Source organism: Lissotriton helveticus, chromosome 11 (assembly GCF_964261635.1).
Source record: "Lissotriton helveticus chromosome 11, aLisHel1.1, whole genome shotgun sequence".
Taxonomy (NCBI): domain Eukaryota; kingdom Metazoa; phylum Chordata; class Amphibia; order Caudata; family Salamandridae; genus Lissotriton; species Lissotriton helveticus.
The window spans coordinates 10,799,800-10,820,576 of NC_136072.1; the positions used below are offsets into that span (position 1 = coordinate 10,799,800).

At 45.5% G+C, this 20,777-nt stretch overlaps 1 protein-coding gene across 1 annotated transcript in view; it reads right to left on the minus strand.

Moving 5' to 3' along the window:
* The window catches only part of LOC144791846 (putative cation-transporting ATPase 13A4), a 446,251-nt gene that overhangs the window by 3,839 nt on the left and 421,635 nt on the right, over positions 1-20,777 (minus strand). The window contains exon 28 of the mRNA XM_078666631.1: positions 1,992-2,080. Coding sequence (XP_078522757.1) covers positions 1,992-2,080 — 89 coding nt within the window. The remainder of the gene's footprint in view (positions 1-1,991; positions 2,081-20,777) is intronic.

Genomic DNA, 20,777 nt, shown 5'->3' on the forward strand with positions numbered 1-20,777 from the left:
CGGATCATTCACAAATCCGAATCAAGGCACAAAGTAGCAAAATAAACTTTAACTATGATAGTTGGAACTCTAATTGTGGACTGGAACAAATCCAGCCTTTCACTATCTTTTATGGCCTGCAGCCCATCGGCCCACACCAACTTTGAATTAGCTAGAACTGACTCCAATCTAATGGTGAGATACTAAGCCAAAAGAGCAGGAGCTGGGCAGGTGCAGGAACAGGACTGGGGTCAGATGGTGAGGGAGCGTGGACTGTCCACCTAATTTTAGCCTCACTTAAACATTAGCTGTGTTCTGAACAGTGCGTTTCCCACTTGCTGAACTCCTGGAGTTCACTTAGAGTGTATTGCACACGTGGAGCACATGGTGTGAAGATAAGCCATGTTTGAACACGAGAAAGGGCAATAAAGTGCAGATTAACAGAGACTACATGTCAAATGGTACTTTTTCAATTAACAGGGAACATGAACATCTGCTTATGATTTCCTTTGGCATAATGATCATCAAGCCTTCTGTTGCAATTACTTTGCTGTTTAGGCTGAAACTGTTGTAAAATAGAAGATGGTTCTTTTGCCTTGATCTTTTATAAGGTTTTCTGGGAGAATTCTGGTTCTTAAATGAATAAGTAATTGCCTACTCCTAATCTACCTCAGAGAGTATATTCTTAGTTAATGAACATACACAACAGTGAGGCTTTCTGGGACAACACCACTCACAGGCATGGGGAAGATTTTAACAGTCTAAAGCAATATTTGATGGATATTTGGCTTGAGACTCCATTACTTCCAGAAACTGGGAAATACCCTCTCCATTCTACAAAGCTAAAGAAAGGCGCTGTAAGTATTTCACTAACACATTTGACGTGTACAATGCATACATTCCAGTCCTTATTTATTAGAATGCAGATCCAAGCAATGGCACAAATGTAACTTGACACAATCTATTACTTAAAAGATAAAATACGTAGGAAATCTAGGCAGAATGTTACCATACTTCAAGATGACGAAGGAAGATCCAGATGGGCAGAAGAAAAATATTGTAAGGATTTAGATTTCTACCTTTTTCATAATAGAGGGAGTGGATCTTGATGAAGGAAAGTAAAGAAATCTTGCTTGGGAAGGGTATGAGGGCGGGGCATTGAAATTGCAAAAATAATAGAGGGAGGAGGGCAGACGACAAGTTAATGTTCGCTACATCCCTAGGGTAAGAAGCTACTACTTCAACGCTCTCTAATGGAGGCTCAATGACTTTTGCGCTGTCCCTGATATTTGAGGGTCTTCATAAGGCAATGTAGTAGGGTCCTCCTGTTTAACATTTCTGTAATAATGATTATTATTAGATATTTGTCTTGAGACTCCAGTACTCCCAGCAACTGGGAAATACCCTCTCACTTCGGCAAAGCTAAAGAAAGGGACTGTAAGTATTTCACTAACAAATGTGTCGTATTTACTGAATAAATTCCAGTCCTTATTAATCAGAATGCAGATCCAAGCAAAGGCAGACATGTAACTTGACACAATCCATTACTTAAAAGAAAAAAAGGATAGACAATTTAGGGAAAATGTTACCTTAGCTCAAGATACAGAAGGAAGATCCCTGATGGGCACAAAGAAAAATAGAAAGGAGGTGGGTTTATTCCTCTTTCATAGTAGAGGCAGTAGACCTTGATGAAGGAAAGAACTCTTGCTTGGGAAGGGAGCACTGTGTAAGGTAGGACATTGAAATTGCAAAAGCAAGTAACAGGGCGAGGAGGGCAGATGAGAAGGTTATGTTAGCTATGCCCCAGTGAAAGGAGCTTCTTCTCCAAAGCTCTCTCATGGTCTCATGGAGACCCGATGACCTTGGTGCTGACTGAGAGTCTCCCTAAGGGAGTGCATTAGGGTCCCCCTAGTTAACATTTCTGTAAGTCATTATAACATTCAGTGTGATGTAAACAATGTTCTTGTAAGACTGTAGCAAGTAAAGTGTATGGAATTCAAAATGATCTGTACCTGTGTTACAATGTAATATGCTTCGAAGTCACCAAAAAACAGGAAAATAAACATTGCGGTCTGTCCAATCAGTACTAGTGAGAATAGATCTAAAACAATGAAAAACAAGCATCTAAGAATCATTTAGACTGAATCTTTACAACACATGATTTCTGCAGTGTGGGGTCCATAACAAAGCATTATTGCCACCTTTAGGAGAATTAAGTGCGAATCTCAAACTGAAAGGTCCAAGAAAACATTATTTAGTTTTTACTTGTCTAGAACCCATTTACATTTTTACCAGATATGAAACCCTGGCTGCACTAGCTCAGTGTTCTATGTGCCTGCAGTCTCTAAAGTCAACTCATTTAACCTGGTATTTGACTTTCAGGTAATGCAGCTCAGAAACAACAAGCAAGGTTCTCCCCATTTTGTTTCTGAGCTGCACTGTCTAAAATATTAATCCAACTCCCAAAAATATTGAGTGAAATGAATGCACCTTACACGCTGCAAGCACATAAAAACAGGAGCTGGGCTCTGCGATGAGCCAGGGGAGCCCATCATGGTGCGACTGTGATGGTGCCATGTAGAGTAGAATATTCCACCAGTCTCGAGACTCTGGGCCCCTGATAGGCATTGCACACAGTGCAAAAAGATGAGCGGGGACAGGGAGCACTGGTTTCTTGCTTGTGTGCACCCAGGTATTTCTATCTATGCCCTGTAATGCTCTTACCTTTATTCTCTGTGTTCCACATGACTGTGCGATTCTCAATTATGCCATCATGGAAGGTGACAATTTTAGTTTCCCCTCCTTCTCTCCTTTGGTGTTTACCAGTTACTTCATTGGCAAACACTACATTCCTCCCTAACCATAAAAGAAAAGAGAACAACAACAAAAACACAGTCCCAAAACAAAACCAGATAGCAAAATGGACACAGTATGGAACACAAACACACATCCTTCATCAGGTGTATCGCCAGGTGATTGGAACGTTCATATCATAAAGTATACAGGACAGTCTCATCATGAGCTGCCACTAGTATGCTTATAAACTAAAGAGGTTCTGTCGGGTAGGAAGAGAGGGCCCGATTCACAGAACTAACTTAAGACAAAATCCTAAACTTACTACTTTTGGTATTCACAGAAGTTAGCATTTTGTCTTAAGTTTGTCTTAAGACAGACGTAAGACAGACTTAAGACAAACTTAAGACAAAATCCTGACTTCTGTGAATACCAAAAGTAGTAAGTTTAGGATTTTGTCTTAAGTTAGTTCTGTGAATCGGCCCCTATCTTAGTAGAAAACGTTCCAACATTTAGGGGTAATGATCTGAAGCAACCTCTACGGCAGGTCCTTGAGGCACCAAATATCTCAAAAAGAATGACTACGAAAATTACTTTGTGTAGTTTCTTTTAATGAGAATTACTTCATTCAATGATGTCCAAAGTGAAGAACAAAATGCAAATGCTGTCAACAAGAGATATTCACATGGGTGACAAGTGAAACAAATGACAATTGTGCTTGTAGTGCTCAAAGGGTGAACAATATATACAGTGAGGTCATATTTGGCTATGTACAAGTTAGAAGGCCAGAGAGCTATTTCTTCCAGTGATTCCTATCCTTGGTTCTGTGGAGTCCTGGTCGTTCTGGACCTAAAAGTGTGCATCGACGTTTCAACCCTAGTGGTGCACCAGTGGGTGGTCACAGCGGGTCTTCCTCAGGACAGGAGTAGGGAAGGGGGACGGGTTGACAGCCCTCGGGAGGCCGGATCAGTCATGGCCTTGTAGGTGTGGAAACTTGCGCAAACTCCCGTGTTGGAGAGTGTTCTTTGATGGCAGAAAGGACCTTTTGCTCATAAATGCTGGATCTGAGAAAAGGAGCCGTGTCCGGATGTGATCCTTCTGCCTGCAAGCCTCGAGCTCAAGGTCCTTTCTGCCATCAGAGAACACTCTCCAACACTGGAGTTTGCGCAATACAACACAGACCGTCTATTCACTACAATTCAGATGGCCAAACCTTGATGAATTACGTGCGTCATCAACAATCTTTAGCCCTGAAGAAGCCCATTCTTTGGGTGAAACGCGTTGGCTGATTCTGTTCTGTGCATACCAAAACACGACTGAAAATAAAAGAAGAATACCAACACAAGACTCATTTCGTGAATCTGACTGTACAGTTTTAACTTGATCAAATTTATGTTGCCTCTCATCCACAAAGGAATTGCTAGGTTGAACGATGGGTATAGGCAGGTCTTTGTGACTGTACTTCCAAGTCAGAACAGGGATTGTTGGATAGAAGAAGCCCAGAAAAAAATGGCACACCTATCCTACAAAGAACCCGCCACTATCTTGATTTGGGAAATATAACCCTGTTGCAGGTGAACCGCACACTGCTTCTATTGGTGCATAGTACTCCAGCATTTGTGGTGCGGTGGGTTGGTGTGTAAGCAGACTGGCTGGGGTGTTACCTTTAGGGGTGAGCACTGGTAAAATCTGCCAAGAGGTGGATAGCAGAGTATTTGCCAAAAACCACACTACAATCAGAGCATGTAATAGCATAACTTTATAGACTCCCTTGGAGCAGCAGAGTTTACCTTCCACCCCTGATAGTGTCTCCAATGACACTGGTAGAGGATGAGACAAAACTCCTTGTTTTGTCAGCCTCATCTGCTTCTTCTGGCTTGGTGTTCTGGGTGCCTCAACAGGTAGTCGGCTGGGTTGTGAGTTCATGGGTGATATTCTTGAAATTATAGCATCCATTTCTCTATGCTGGGGTGCCTGGATACCCTCTCGGGTGAGATGAAGCGCTCTACAAATCTAATGATTGATTGAGGTTTTTATAAGGTGCCTTTTAAGAGGGGACTCCACAGCTTGTGGTTCATTGTGGCTATGAACAGGTGTCCGTGAACATAGAGATGGAACTGCTGACACCCCCAGCATATGGCAATAGCTTATTTTCATTCTGCTAATATCATTTCTCTGAGGGGGTTAGTAACCAGCTATCGTACACTATGGGTGCCCACTCTCCACATTCTAGCTGTTATGCTAGAACAGCTCCCCATACCTTTTGAGCTGGCATCCATGGTTAAGAAGGTTGGTCTCACAAGGCTGAAGTAGGCTATGATTGTGATGGTTGAGAGTGCATCCCTGGTGGCTTGGAATGACCTCTCTTGACCTTCACCCCATGCCTAGGTGGTTGATGACTTGGTGAGGTCTCGGAGGGGTTGGGTCAAAGTGGTCATATCCTTTATGAAGTAGCCACAGTAAGTGACTATTTCTAGGAGGAAGCTCCTGATGTTGGAGTCACTAGAAGGCAGGGTCTCTTCCTTGACATTGTGGACCTTCTTGGTGTCCAGGGCTACTCCATCAGGTGAGAAGACTTACCCAAAAAATTAATCTGCTGCTTCATAAACTCGCATGCGTCCTTATGCAGTGTGAGTCCTGATTTCCTTATCCGGGCAGGGCCTTCCATAGCCTCTCACAATGTTCTTTCCCATTTAGCATTGAGTAGGATGCCGTCACTCAAACTGATGATTCCGGGCAGGCCCACCTGCATCTCCTGTACAGTGTTCAAAATTCAGTTGTCTATAGTGTCACAGTTCTACATGAGTGGAAAATGTCATCATGTATCTGGATTCTTCAGCTAGGGTTAGCTGACTGTAGATCCACCTTAGAGAATCAGGTGGCTTCATTTAGTTCCTCAATGAGGTCGTCAAGGATGGGGGTCAGATGCCATTCCCTCTTGATTGCAACGTTTGGCACTCTCATGGCCACACAAATGTGGATTTTGCCTGGTTGCTTCAGCTTCCTAATAGCAATGATTGGGGATACCCATGGGTTGGGGCCAGTGACTTTCTTGTTGATGCCAGTAGCTTGGAGCTTTTCCACCTTAGGTCATAGATGGAATGCAATTTGGCAATGTCAAAGCGTAACTGGCTGCATTATTTGCCAATATAGAGCTTGACGACTTTCCTTCTTGGACAGCCATCCAGGGAGATCAAGCTCAAGGACTCCTCTAGGCAAATAATTAGTGTTCTTTGAGCCCAATACAGACTGTGAGGCAGTAGCAGTCCTGCATTAAGACCATACCAGTCAAGAATTGATTATGAATACTGGTATGTTTCATATAGGTACCCAAATATAGGCTCAGGCAGCAGCCTAACCTTTCACCTATATTTTCCCCTGCCTTACACTATATAATGGTTCTTGGGACTGACCATTTACCTAGGTATGGGAGTAGAAAAAGCTTTATTCGAGTTATACACTCATAAAAGCAAACACATATAAATTGCATATATTTCTTAAAACATCAAACGTTCTATAACAATTAATTTATAGTTAAAAAATACATAATACACAAGCATAAAAATTGTTTGTCAATTGGAACTAAAATAAGCTTTTTCATAATATGCGGAAACTAAATGCATGTTACAATACAGAAACCTCCGCGTTACGGGCCATTCCCGAGTTTATGCAATAAAAACTCGTAACATACATGTTAACCGCATTTTAAAGTTAAAATTCATATATATCTCCAAATTGCTGTCTGCAAGAAGAAGTCATACAAGGGAAAATAGGAAACTGAAAAATTCAGAACACATTAGTGGATAGAGCCCTCCTCCTTATGGACCATGCCCACCCCAGATATTTGGCAGTTCCAAGCACAATGGACATTTCAGTGGAGGAGCAAATAATTCTCAGCCCCTCAACACCACTTAGGACACCGAGGTTCCTACAAACTGGAGCTAACCAGGATTTCCTTGGATTTACATATGCCACACACGAAAAAAGAAAATGTGCGATGCTTTCATTGGGTGCCCCACATGACGGGCAACACGCACTACCTCCAGTTTTCCACCTGGACGTCATACACCTCAGGGGGAGAGAGCCTGCCCTTAACTGGAAAAGTAATTTCCTATCCGTTGGAACAGTTATACAGTCCCAATACTTTTCTAAGGATGGTTTTTGTTTAATTTCCAAGAATCTACCCCCCATGGATTCCGAAGTTACGCTCCTCCAAAGTTTTTGATCAATGTGGTTCCAATATAGTTCTTTAATACTGGATTTACTAGGGAATACTTCCCCGGAGGGGTTTTCCCACAGTTTGGAGAGCCCAAGCTCAGCAAGGACATCCCTTAGCATTTTTAACCATATAATTTTGTGGAAGACATCTAGTTTGGCTAATGCTAAGAACCCCTCAGCGTAGTGTCTTATTTCCACCGTCGTCCATAGCCGTCTCCAATAAAGGATAGGCCTCAGTCGGGCACGGTCACTAAGCGATCTTCTACCCAAATCTAAACCAAGCGGTATCAGTGGGGTACTTTGCGGGAGACTAGTTATCCCTCTCACAAACCTGTTCTCAGATCTTTGAAGGGTAGTAAGACTCTCAAAGCCCCAGACTTCAGCCCCGTAAAGGGTTGCGCCCAGGGCTTTTGCGTCATAAACCATGAGAACAGGTTTTATAGGCCTGGTTTTGGATTTTGCTTGCTCGACCCTGAGTGCTCCAGAGATCTGCTGGTGTTTCAACACCGCCTTCTCTATGTGTCTTGACCAACCAAGTTTACTTGATATCTCGACCCCAAGGTATGTGAAAACATCTACCAACTCTAGATTGATATTGTTCAAAAATACATTGGGTCGAGGTTGGCGCTTTTGCCCAAAGGCCATCAACTTGGTTTTGTTTACATTGACCTCGAGACCCCGTTCTTTACAAAAGGAGTCAAAAATGTTCAAGGCTCGCTGGAGACCCGACGGGGTTTTAGACACAATCAAAGTGTCGTCAGCGAACATCAGAATTGGAACTCTGATGCCCGCTAACGAAGGTGCATCAACCACTGCGTCCAATATCCTGTCTACGATGCCATTAATGAACAGGGAGAACAGCAGGGGTGCCATAGCACATCCCTGCCGGACCCCCCGTTCAACTGGGAAGTTGGTGGTGGATTCCCCATTCCTCCCCCACTGGACCTTTGCATAGTTGCTTTCATGCAGACGCATTATCAGCGTAAGCAAATCAGGCGGTACCCCTAATTTGTACAGAACCTCCCACAACGTGCGCCTTGGCACCAGATCAAAGGCGGCCCTGAGATCTACAAATGCTACATAGAGCCTGCCTTTGCCCAGGAGTACAGTCCCCCACCGCAGCATGGTGAAGCGAAAAATTTGGTCAACCGTGCTAGTTGCACGTCTGAATCCTGCCTGGAAGGGGGATAAAGCATTGTTGTCATCTACCCAGGCCATAAGTTTGTCAACCAACATCTTCCCCACCACTTTTTGCATGGTGGCCAACAAACTTATTGGTCTATAATTTGCCGGGAGTGACCGATCACCTTTCTTAAAGATCGGTATTATTATTGCCCCCTTCCATATATTTGGGATTTTTGCCCCTTTCGCTAGGCCATTTCCCAACAAGGTCGCGTATTTAGCCCACTGGGCCTTGTCGTGTTTAAAAATGTCTGAGGGGATTCCATCTAGCCCAGGGGCTTTCCCCCCCTGCAGGCTTGCTATCACAAATTCCGCGTCCTTGCATAAAAATAAATCATCCTTGCAGAATACCATAGGGATTGGTTCTATGGCCATTAGATCCCTACTCTCAGCATACTGGGGTTTAAAATATTCGACCCACAATGCCTCATCGACATTGTTGTCGGGATTGTTAGGGGCACCCCCTCTTCCCCATTTCACAGTTTTCCAGAAAAGTGCCCTGAAGCCTCGAGTAGCTCCTCCCAGTACTCCTCATCCCACAACTTCTTGGCCTTACGGGTACTATCATTATAATGTTTCCTAGCGGCGCTAATCGAGGCCTTGACCCTACTTTTGAGTGCTCTGCCCAACTCCAGTCTGGCTACCCTACACTGTTTATTAAACCAGGACGCCATAGTAATTGGTACTTTTCTATTAGTCTTTGATGACTTGGTAAAGTGCGGTTTTATCACGGAGAAGAATGTGTCATGTATATTAGTTATTTGAGCAGAGTTGGGTGTTACCGGGTCTACTTTTATCATGGCAGCAATAGCATTATCTGTCTCCAGTTTAATGGACTCCATAGTGGACAAATTGGCCAGGACATATGGCCATCTCACCCGTCTTGAGTCATTAGTCATAACAGGTACGCTCCCACTACCTGATGCTGAATCAGTACTTGCGGCCTTCCACCATGAGTGGGAGACACAGAGGGGGTTGTGGTCACTTTCTACTCTCCCCACAATTTCCATGTCACCCACGCCACACCATAACTCAAGACTACAGATGACGTAGTCAATCCTACTTTTGTTATGTCCATTATCGAATGTGCAATTGCCACCTTGGTCGCTTTTTGTCCTACCATTAAGGGCCCTCAAACCATACTCTAGACATAACGCATTCAACAGCAGAATATCTTTTGACCACCGCTTCACAGGTATGAGGTTTAGATTTGGGATGCCCCAAAGGGCGTCTTCCTCCATTCCTATTGGATATGCAGTATTTTCTAAAGGCTCAAATGTCCTATTCAAGTCACCAGCCAAAATTACTCTGTTTCCAAGTGACTGGGATTCAAGGGAGGCAGATAAGACCTCTAGGGTGTCAGAATTACCAAGACTCTTGCCCCTAGCATATATGTTATAAATGTCTATCAGGCCACCCTTTCCTACAGATAGTCTTAATAATTGTATATCCTTGCACCCTAGATCAATCATTTTTACTTTAACCTTTGAATTTTGCTTGATCCAAATTACAAGGCCTCCCATAGGTCTACCCCTGGGGCCTCTCGTAGCTGGTATACAAAAATTTAAGTATCCTGGGAAATATATTGGGTCACAAGCCCACGTCTCTTGGAATAGGCACATTTCGAACCCACTTACAAAATCAATCCAATGCTGTGACAACAGTCTAGCCCCCAGCCCCGCTATATTCCATGACAGAAATCTCTCCAGGGTGTTTTCAATACAGGTCCCCTTTTCGATAAATGCCATGGGCACCAAATCATCCAGCGTCCTACATTCACAATCCTCTCCTAAAATAGTGTTTACACAATTAGCGGCTATTCCCTCCTTCATGCAAATAGTGGTTGGGATTGGTAATTCACCCACACTACCCGCCGGGCTTGCAATAATACTCCCATCACTCACGTTCACTGCTTCAGGTGTTAAACTAATTTCATCGTCATTGTTTATCATTAGTTCAACAGGGTTACTACCCCCAACCATTTCCCCTTCCAGATGTAGTTGCTCATCTGGATTCTGTCAATATTCCCACCTCATCTGTCCCTGCCCAATCTGGGGGATAAATGCCGGTATATGGTAATTATTTATTCCTAAGTTGGACACAGCAGGGGGGACAGCCTCAACCCCAGTACAAAGACTAGATCGCAATTGCTCTCTGCAACCCCCTGGGTAAATGACCGGTCTAGGATAAAAGAAAGTTAGGTCCACAACCCCAATCCCACCAATACTAATATTCCAACCAGGTCCCGTTATCAGCCCCACAACCCTTGGATCCTGGAAGTTAATTATAATACACTCACCCCCCTGCTTCTTTAGTGTATTCCCTATCCAATCGACTCTTCTTGCCCCAATTATCAGGCCATCCACCCCCCCTGGCAGGGGTCTATTGACACGAAGCCAATGCATGGCCTTGTTTTTTAACATGTCATAAGTTTCTCTATGGCCCTCCATTAGGGGTGGAACATTAGTGAGTATGGCCACATATGGGTAGGAGTCCGGGGTGAGCTGTACTGGGGGAATCCTAGACCGGGATTTATTTATATGGGGTTTTGTTAGTGCTTGCTCTGGGAGAACACGGCACTGTGTAAGGATATTTTCCACTGCCACAACAGTATTAGTCCCATTCCCGATACTAGGGGCATCCCTCGTGGGACCACCACCCATTGCCATATGCGTAGTAGGCCCCACCTTGTTCCCGTTGCTATTACTAGAAGGGGTTTTATCATTTCCTGGCCTTTTGGCCATAGTTTTCCCCAATCCGATCGGCAAAGGTGTGGTATTTTTGCTAGGTACGGCAGATGGGTTTTTTGCACTAACCTTACAACCCCTATTGGTAGTGTTAATGGAATTGGTTTTCTCGCTATTACTAATAATTTTAGTGGACAATGGATTAGATACCTTCTTACTATTCTCCCCTTTGTTTTCCTGGGAAGGAGTAGCATTTACAGGCGGAGATTGTAAGTCTACCAACACGACTCCTTGGTCTTTATCAACTATATGTGGTTGCTTCCCATTCTCTCCCAATCTATTGCCAGACTTAATTAAAGATTTAATTGTAAAAAAATTGTCTAGGCTAGCTTGTTCTAGGTGGTCAAGTTGTTCAGCTAGCTTTTGCAGTCTAAGCTCTACGGGATGTAGAAGGGAACGCATTATTTTTCCCACTTCTACCAGGAAATCATGATTTGGAGATAGTGGCCCCGGGAGTTCTATAAGAGCTGGATCTATGAGAGCTGGATCTATGTCTGGAACCGGCAATGTTGTAGAAGGCACCAATATTATAGGGTCCACTTCTGGTTGGACGGCTATATCCTCCCCCATCAACATTACTACGTCATTCTTTGCAGGGACTTGGCTTAGGGATGGTTTAGAACCCAACTTCCTATACTTTCTCACAGGTTTTTGAGGTTGTGGTTTTTTAACTGTAGCCCCCCATTTCCTTTTAACACCTGGCTTAGGTTTAAGCACTTCCAAATGCACACAGGGTTTTTCTAGAACTCCTTTCTCTTTAGGTAATTGACTGGGTACATCAGAATGCTCAACAAATAACCTAGTTTCTACAGTGACTGATGAAGAAATGACAGCTAGCTCGGTATGAGAGGGTACATCAAATAGTAGGTCCTGAGCGACTGGTAGAACAATTGATGACAGTGGTGTAACCAGCGCAGGAAAGTTCAGACCTTGAGTTTTTTCAGGTGGATTTTTCAGAAGCTCAATCGAGAGCCTACGCCCAGCTCGTCTTTCCGCCAGGGCAATCTCTTTATCAATATCCTGCGGCAAGCGTTTGAAGTAAGAATCAAGAGGGCCCATGACAGCCGGCTCTGTCTCTGCCATTGGTGGCAGCAGTGTAGAGGTGCTTGTTGTACAAGCCATAGTACATAAAACCCCCCTTCTGCCCCACCGATGATTCCACAAGTCACAAGTCAGTTAGTATATCAAACTGTGGGACGGTACCTGGAGTGTAGATGTTAATGGGGTGGCCCAGCCCGGCCTCCCTCGGCCCCTGACGGCCACAGACGGTCCCGCCCTTGTCCCGGGCTTCTCCCGGCGCACTCCCGCGCGCTCCCGCGCAGCGGGGTCTGTCTATTAGATTTATAGGGAATAAGTGTGAGAGGGGAGGAGCCTGCAGGGAGAGCGTCCCAGCTGGTGTCAATGGAGACGGGCGGGCGCTCCTGGGACTTGTAGTCCTGCGCCCACCCTCGCTCGCAGCCCTGCACCAAAAACCGCCCCAAGATGAGGATTGGGCGTTTGCTCAGTACCTCCTCAGTCCAGCGTTGGTAAAAGGGTCAGTGGCACGGTCCAACACGAAGCGGGACCCGCGAAGCGGGTTCCGCGAGAGGTGACGGGAAGAGCAATCCGAAATGTGTCAGCTCGCAGTCCCAGTCCTTGGCAGGCAAAAGAGAAGCAATCCACAGAACCCCAGGTGCAGGTGGTTTTTCAACTCTGGAAACGGGGGAGGAGCCTGCAGGGAGAGCGTCCCAGCTGGTGTCAATGGAGACGGGCGGGCGCTCCTGGGACTTGTAGTCCTGCGCCCACCCTCGCTCGCAGCCCTGCACCAAAAACCGCCCCAAGATGAGGATTGGGCGTTTGCTCAGTACCTCCTCAGTCCAGCGTTGGTAAAAGGGTCAGTGGCACGGTCCAACACGAAGCGGGACCCGCGAAGCGGGTTCCGCGAGAGGTGACGGGAAGAGCAATCCGAAATGTGTCAGCTCGCAGTCCCAGTCCTTGGCAGGCAAAAGAGAAGCAATCCACAGAACCCCAGGTGCAGGTGGTTTTTCAACTCTGGAAACGGGGGAGGAGCCTGCAGGGAGAGCGTCCCAGCTGGTGTCAATGGAGACGGGCGGGCGCTCCTGGGACTTGTAGTCCTGCGCCCACCCTCGCTCGCAGCCCTGCACCAAAAACCGCCCCAAGATGAGGATTGGGCGTTTGCTCAGTACCTCCTCAGTCCAGCGTTGGTAAAAGGGTCAGTGGCACGGTCCAACACGAAGCGGGACCCGCGAAGCGGGTTCCGCGAGAGGTGACGGGAAGAGCAATCCGAAATGTGTCAGCTCGCAGTCCCAGTCCTTGGCAGGCAAAAGAGAAGCAATCCCTAGGTATGGTATTTCTTACAGAAACTCAGCGGTAAACAGACAAAATATCGAGTTGCAAATATTGACTAACACTAATATCGAGTCCAAAATATCAACATAAAAAATTATCTGCAGTCAGAATATCGTTGTCAGGAATAGTGAGTTGAAGTTAAGTAATATTGTTTTCCCAAATATCAAAGTTAGTAATATCGTTTGCAAAAATATCGTTAAAAATATTGTTGTTTTATTTAGTGTTATGTATTTTAGTGTGTATTTATAACGTAGGCATTCTATATTTTTGTGAAAGTATTGCATTTGTTTTTGAATATATGTGTTACATTTTTAGAAGTTGAATTTTTTGTAAGCACATTTTGCGTTTTAGTTCCATAGCGAGTTTTGGGTTTATAGGAGAATAGGGTGGGAAGTAATTTAATTATAAGTAATTAATTAATCATTTTTAATAATTATTATTTAGGTATTTCATATTTTATATTATTAATTGTGTTAATTAATTTGTTATTATTTGGTTGGTAATTAATAATAAATATTTGGTAAATATCTTAATTGTGTTAATTGTTTAGGAGTGGGTTGTGGGTAAGTATGGGCGAATTTGGTGGATTCGTGGTCCGCGAATTCACTCGAAATGGCAAAAAAATCTGCGAGTTTGCAGATTTTCCCACAAACTCGCGGATTGTTTTGCCATTGCACAAATAATGTGACACGTGTGTCTGTAACTGTGCCACCGCGCCGAAAGGCACCGAGGTCCGTCAAGTGAGCTGTCCATCATAGTGAGGAAAGGGCGGGAAGACCTTGCATACCCTAGTGTGTGTGTGGCGGGGCCAAACGTGCGGGGCTTCTATGCAAGTTCACATGCCTCTTGTTTTTAAAGGGTCAGAGACCGATTAGAGCAGCAGATGAGAAGGAAGCAGCCTCCTGGTCACAGAAATACACGTGATCTTGCTCGAGAAACTCGTGGATGCAAAGACCTCCATCAAGGATTACATCTAATTGTAAGCGGTGGATATGGGGAGGAAACACACCTACCTAGCCTCGACCGTGCTCACTAGTTGTTTGGGCGTCGAGGTCCATCGAGTGAGCTGTCCATCATAGTGAGGAAAGGGCGGGAAAATGTTGCGTACCCTAGTGTGTGTGTGGTGGGGCCAAACGGGTGGGGTTTCCATGCGAGTTCACATGCTTCTTGTAAGGGGCAGAGACTGATCTGAGCAGCAGATGAGAAGGAAGCCTCCTCCTGGTCACAGCAGTACACAGGGATTGCGCTCGAGAAACTCGTGGATCCAAAGACCTCCATCAAGGATTACATCTAATAGTAGGCGGTAGATATGGGGAGGAAGCACACCTGCCTAGCCTCGACCGTGCTCACTAGTTGTTTGGGCTGATTATAATGGGTGACTGAATTTGAGCTTCAACTCGGGCACCTGCTTTATTTATATCTGTAAGTGTTTCCTGTTGAGGTTTAATTTTTGTGACAGGAGCATCGTGCCAGAATGAATCCGGCCTGCATATATTTATCCACGAAGATGTCACCTTCTACTGCAAAAAAATGCAAAAAAACAAATCTGCCCGCGAGCGGATTTTTCGGCAATGTCGAGCGATTCGCAGATCACGAAATTACCGAAAATCCGCAAAATCCACGAGTGGAACAGATTTTGCGCCCCCCCTTAGGGGGTCATTAGGATGACGGGCGGACTTAGTCCGCCCGCCATCCTCTCGGAATTCGGGTCCGCCCGCCACAAGGCCGGGGGTCCCGTGGGGGATATTAGGATGCGCCCGCCACAGTGGCGGGCACATCCTGCATTGTTAACATTGTGGCGGGCGGTGCCTGCCGCATTGTTTATGCAATTGCTGGGGGGGTACCACAGGTACCATCAATGTGCACCCCCCACCTCGCCTTCCCTTCGGGGGCCCGCCTGGGGCCCCCGATGTCAAGACTGCATGCCTTTCCGTGGCGGCATCGCCACCATGGAAAGGCATCTGTCTCTGCCCATTGTAATATGGCTGGCGGTGTCTGATAGACACCACCACTATATTAAACCTTTTCCGCCCCGGTCGCCTTGCGACCGGGGCAGAAAAGCGGCGGACGGTCTTTCCGTCTGCCGCGGTCCCCCCCGCCATACTAATATGGCGGGGGGAATTTAGCATAGGATGGCGGGCAGATTGCCCCCGCCAGGCCGGCGGTGGCTACCGCCAGCCTGGCGGGGGCACTCCGCCCGCCATCCTAATGGGCCCCTATGTTGTGGGTTTACAGGAGAATAGGGTGGGAAGTAATTTAATTATAATTAATTAATTAATATTTTTTTGTAAATTAATAACTAAGTATTTAAGATTTTATATTGTTAATTGTGGTAATTGAGTTGTTATTGATTAGTTATTAATTGGTTGGTAATAATAATAAATATTTGGTAAATATCTTCCTTATGTTATTTTTTTAGGGGAGTGTTGTGCGTTTATTGGCAAATAGGGTGGGAAGTATTTTAATAATAATTAATTAATTTATTTGAATAATATTTTATAGTCATGTATTTAATATGTTATAAGGTTAATTGTGGTCAATAATGTATTCTTATTGAATGACCCATGAATAATTATGGTATTTGTGTTATTTTTTTTTAAGAGATGGTTGTGGGTTGATAGGGGAGTAGGCAGAGAACTAAGTTAATTTTAATATATTTTAAAAAAATGATAAAATGTATTTCTTGTTTTTTTTTGTGTTATTTGTGTGAATTAACGTACAGGCTCACATGTTTGATTATTTCAAAATTCCGAATCGGTATTTACCGAATCGGTATTTACCGAATCTGTAAATTCCGATTCGGTAAAACCCATTCATTCCTATGGGCCAGGAGGCCCATAGGAATGAATGGGTATTACCGATTCGGAATTTACCGAGTCGGAAAATACCGATTCGGTAAATACCAATTTGGAATTCCGAGTGATTCCTAATTGGTAGATTTTACTGATTTTTTACCTACATCCCATTTTCCGATTCTGAAATATCGATTCGGTATGAGTCGGTATTTAAGAGTCGGAAAAAAAAAATTACCTACATCTGGCCCTACATGTGGTAACTGTCCACCATCCCATGCCTGATATCTCACCAGAAATTCTAGGAATTAAAAGTTTCATATTCTGCAGGAATAGGAGCACCTTTATATGCATGAAAGTGACTAGTGATTGGATCTACAGGATTAAACTCCACCAATGAGTAAAATATTTCAAAGGGGTATTCAGCATGTGCATTTACAACAAAGGTTGATGCACCCATCACCTCAGGAAGTTCCTTACTGTGAGGTGTTGCGTTAATGGCGTCCTTAAGTTTACTCTTATCACAGCAGGTTGTGCTATCATTCTGAAACAGATTCAGAATGAGATTCAAACCTCAAATGAAAACGGTCAATGCACTGTGCGATCGAGTGCGTTCCAGGTGAATCCTGAATCCAGACGCCACATCTTTCGGCAGGTCGCGGCACTAGCAGCAGCTCCAGCTTGAGCGGGTGCAGGAGCAATAGCGGAACGAGAGTGGTAGGAGTGGAAGGACACCAAAGACTACTACAGCTCCGACCCCAGCTCCCCTCTCCCCTGTTGATTTTTCCACCGGCCCCAGCGCACCAGGGGTCCCACGACAGAGTGGCTGCTCTCACCAAAACCACAACCGTGACCCGTGTTTGGAAGGCCGAAGAAGACGCCTCGGGGTCCCAGCTCGAACCTCTTGCTGTTAGCATCGTCTCAGCCCCGCTCCAGCTTTGCCCCCGCTTTCATTAGCGGTTGGCGGGGGGGTAGGCTGTGGTGGATTGCAGTGGACCACGGTGAATCACGGTGTGCTGCGGCGTGCTGCAGCCTGACTCCCTTGTGGCCTGGGGGTGCTGCAGCAGCCAGACCACCTCCTTGCCCCTTCACCTTCTGAACCCAGCTGTGGCTGTCGGCGGAGCTTGTGTGCAGCAATAAATTACACCCTACTACAGCCATGGCAGACGACATAGCAGTGCGAGTAGCCCCACGGAACTAGTGGTGAGCAGTGATGAGCAGTGGTGAGGCAAGGACAAAGAGGTGAGAGCAAACCGCAGTGACAAGAGTTGCATTACTGCCCCAGCAGCACACAGTAGAAGCTGCAAGAGTCTCTCTACAGCGGCAAGAGCCAGCGTTTCCGCGGAGGGGGCAGGTGCCGCAAGAGTTTTTCTCTAATGCGGCGGGAGCTGCCTTAGTGCCCCCGCAGCAGCAGGAGCCACACCAGTGCCCTTGCTAAACGCCAGGAAATATAAGCCCCTTATCGATTACAGCAGGAGCCTTTCATTCATGGAAGGGAGCCTTTACCTGGACACCTGTATCCGGACATCCGGAGTGAGATGATCTCCAGAAAATTGCGCTCAGGGCGAGTGCTCTCCTCCTCACCCAGTCATAAATTGAGAAGATCCGGAAAAGCCTCGGAGGGATCCGGAGGTGGCAGTTGTAGCCCAAGAAGGCCAGACTTTTAACTTCCATCCTGTACTACCATTAGTCTCTTCCTTATCGCCCCCCACAGATTCTCTGGTTCTCCAAGGCAGCCTGGCTCGGGGGCAGGTGCAGTCTAGTGGAGGGTCTCGGTCCGTGGATCAGCTTACTGAGAGAGCGAGGTCGGATCCAGTGTGTAACTGTTTGATGCACCTACCGGTGCCCTTTGAACTCGGACCTTCTTGCCAGCCAGCAGAGTCAGTCAATTATTTTAATAAATAGGTCAAAGCCATCTAAGCAGTCAACTATTGACAGTATGAAGGAAACTCCACTGGTATTTTTATCTCCGCGGATGGGCTTCCAAAAGGGATCAGGCGGGGACAGTATCACGGATATCCATTATCCACCTTGGTGTTCCCCCGTTGAAGAAGGCAATACCATGCGAAGAGCCATCGCTAGGGGAAGACTTTACACTCCCGGACATTGATATAGAAGCCCAAAAAAGGTCTTGGGAGACTGTTTTGATCATAGGCATAAAGACGTCCAGTTAATTGTAAGCTCTTCCCCAAGACGCCTTTCCATGCCTCTCTTATACAGTAGCACACGTTATTTGATTGGTACCTCCATGGAGTCTTGCCGTGATGTATTTTTGCCTGATTCTCAACCAAAATGGAGAAATGAGAGAGAGGGGGTGCCATCAGAATATCTTGTGTGTTTTAGAAACATCTTAAAATCCATATTATCCTTATTAGAGAAATCAGTTTTGAGTTCTGACCATATGCTGGAAATGATTTCTGTAATGTTATTTGAAATCCAAAAGGGAAACAAGTCTGTTACCCCTAAATCTATCCCCATGATTCTCCCCCACACGGATGGACGGCCAAAGGATAGAGTGGTATTAGACCTTCCCTCTCGAGAGACGAGAGATGTTTCTGTACAGGCAGGAACTCCTCTCTCCCTGGTGCCCCCCATGGCTCCTGTATGTAATATTGAAAAGGAAGAGCTATGCTTAAGTTCATTATTTGAGGAGGTCGAAATGAGTCCCCTTTGAAAAAATCCATCTTGAAATTCTTCTCCCTGTTTAAAAAGTGTAGATTGGAGGGCACCGGAGAAAATGAGAAAATCAGGGCCGTTGCCAAGCAATCCAAACAGGTGGGGAGGGCAGGGGGGAGGAGGAGGCATTAACCCCTCTGACTACCTCTCAGGTGTACTCTCCTACATTGTCAGGGAAGGGAGGACAGAAAGTAGGTAAGAGGGATGGCCCAGTATCAAAACATAAGGGGGAAAACATGAAAAAAAGCACAAAAAAATGAGACGATTCTACAAACGGAAAGCGTCAAAACTGCATTTTTCCCGGATTTTGGAAAGCCAGAGCGATGTCCATTTAATAACAGAGAAGGGAGGCCCAAAAACTCCATCAGCAGATGGCAACCCAAGGGAATCCATTATAGCACCCACAGCATTGACTGGAAGTTTGGGGGACTCAGGACCAGAAGTACCTCCTCTAACCCAGTCACTGCAGTCTCTCCAAGGAACCCAACCCCCCACTAAGGAGTTACTAGACCCATTTGGTGGAGAAATGCACATGGGTTATGGGGTCCCCTTGCTGCACATAGGGACTGGGGCCATTGACTCAATTGATTCCAGGGGGATGGTACCCAAGAGGGAGGGCCCCAATCTCCAATCACATCGCAGGTTGGGCCAAATAGAACCCTCATAGGTACCTCATTTCCGCCTGTTGGAAACACCGAGGCCCCAAAACCCAATACAGTCCCTTACTCGAATATCCAACAACATGGTGGGACGAAAGTTGCCTGCTCCACGGATAGGGTTCCCTTATGGATCCCATGGAGAGATGCCCCAAAGAATACTAGCGGGGCACAGCCCGGTGGGAAACAACCTTTACAACGCAACTTTTACCACGCAGTGCCTTTACGACGCAACTTTTACAACGCAAACCACTACAACGCATTGTGCTGGGGGGCGCTCTAGGATAGGGAATAGGTTTAATTTACTGTCCAACACCTTCCCTACTATCCACGGGGACTGGAGTTGGAATAGTAAATTAAACTATTCACTATCCAGCGCCCCAAAGCACTATGCGTTGTAATGGTATGCGTTGTAAAACTCGCGTTGTAAAAGCATGCGATGTAAAAGCATGCGTTGTAATGTCATACATCCCCGCCCGGTTTATCTCTCATGGTGGATTACACCTGGCTATTTGAAACTGAATCCATCCCGGTAAATAGAGGTTTCATTCTCAATTTATTTTCAGAATTAGAGTCACTAAATCTGATAGCTAGCAAGGATATCTTAAATGTGATGATTTATGTACATGACATTGTCCTGTACTCCAGGGTTACTTTTTGTTCCCTGATAGTGGCCAACCTGGTTTTGAAGAACTGTGAGGTTTTTCTAAACGAGGGCTTGATGTAACATCTGTTAATGAATATGATGAAAATCAAATTGCGGGCCCGAAAAGCCAAAACCTGAAAGTTTCGAAGGCTACTAATTCAGTGGTACTAGACGCATTGGGCCCCGAAATAGAGTATTCTGCGGTCAATCCTAAAGATATACTGGTTTACGTGGACTGGAGGGGGCGTTTAATAAATGTTGTACCCATCGTAGTAGCTGCCCCTCAAACTCCAGACATAGTAGATGAATTTGCCCAGTGGAGTTGGATTGCAAGAGCCCTGAATAACACCCATGTGGATGCAGTAAGGAGTGCTCTATTGAGGTAGCCTGGGTGGGCTACTCGTGTCCTAGAATATGGCTGGCTTGGGACCCAATGAAACAAAATTAAATTCCTTAAAAAGTATGAATCCCATAATTATATGTCTACAAGAAACGTGGTTTTCTAAAGAGTTTGAATGTGATGGCTATTTTGTATATTCGTGCTATTTTGTATATTCGTGTCATGCGAAGCGATCGGAAAGGGGACATGCAAGCGGTGGGGTATCTATCTTGCTTAAAAACTCCATCAATTTGAGTCAGAAAGTTTTCCCCCACCCCTCACACCTCTGTATATGCTTGAAGTTGGCATGCTTGGGAGATTCTGACAAGCCCACCTCCTTTCTTGTGGCAAACTTGTATG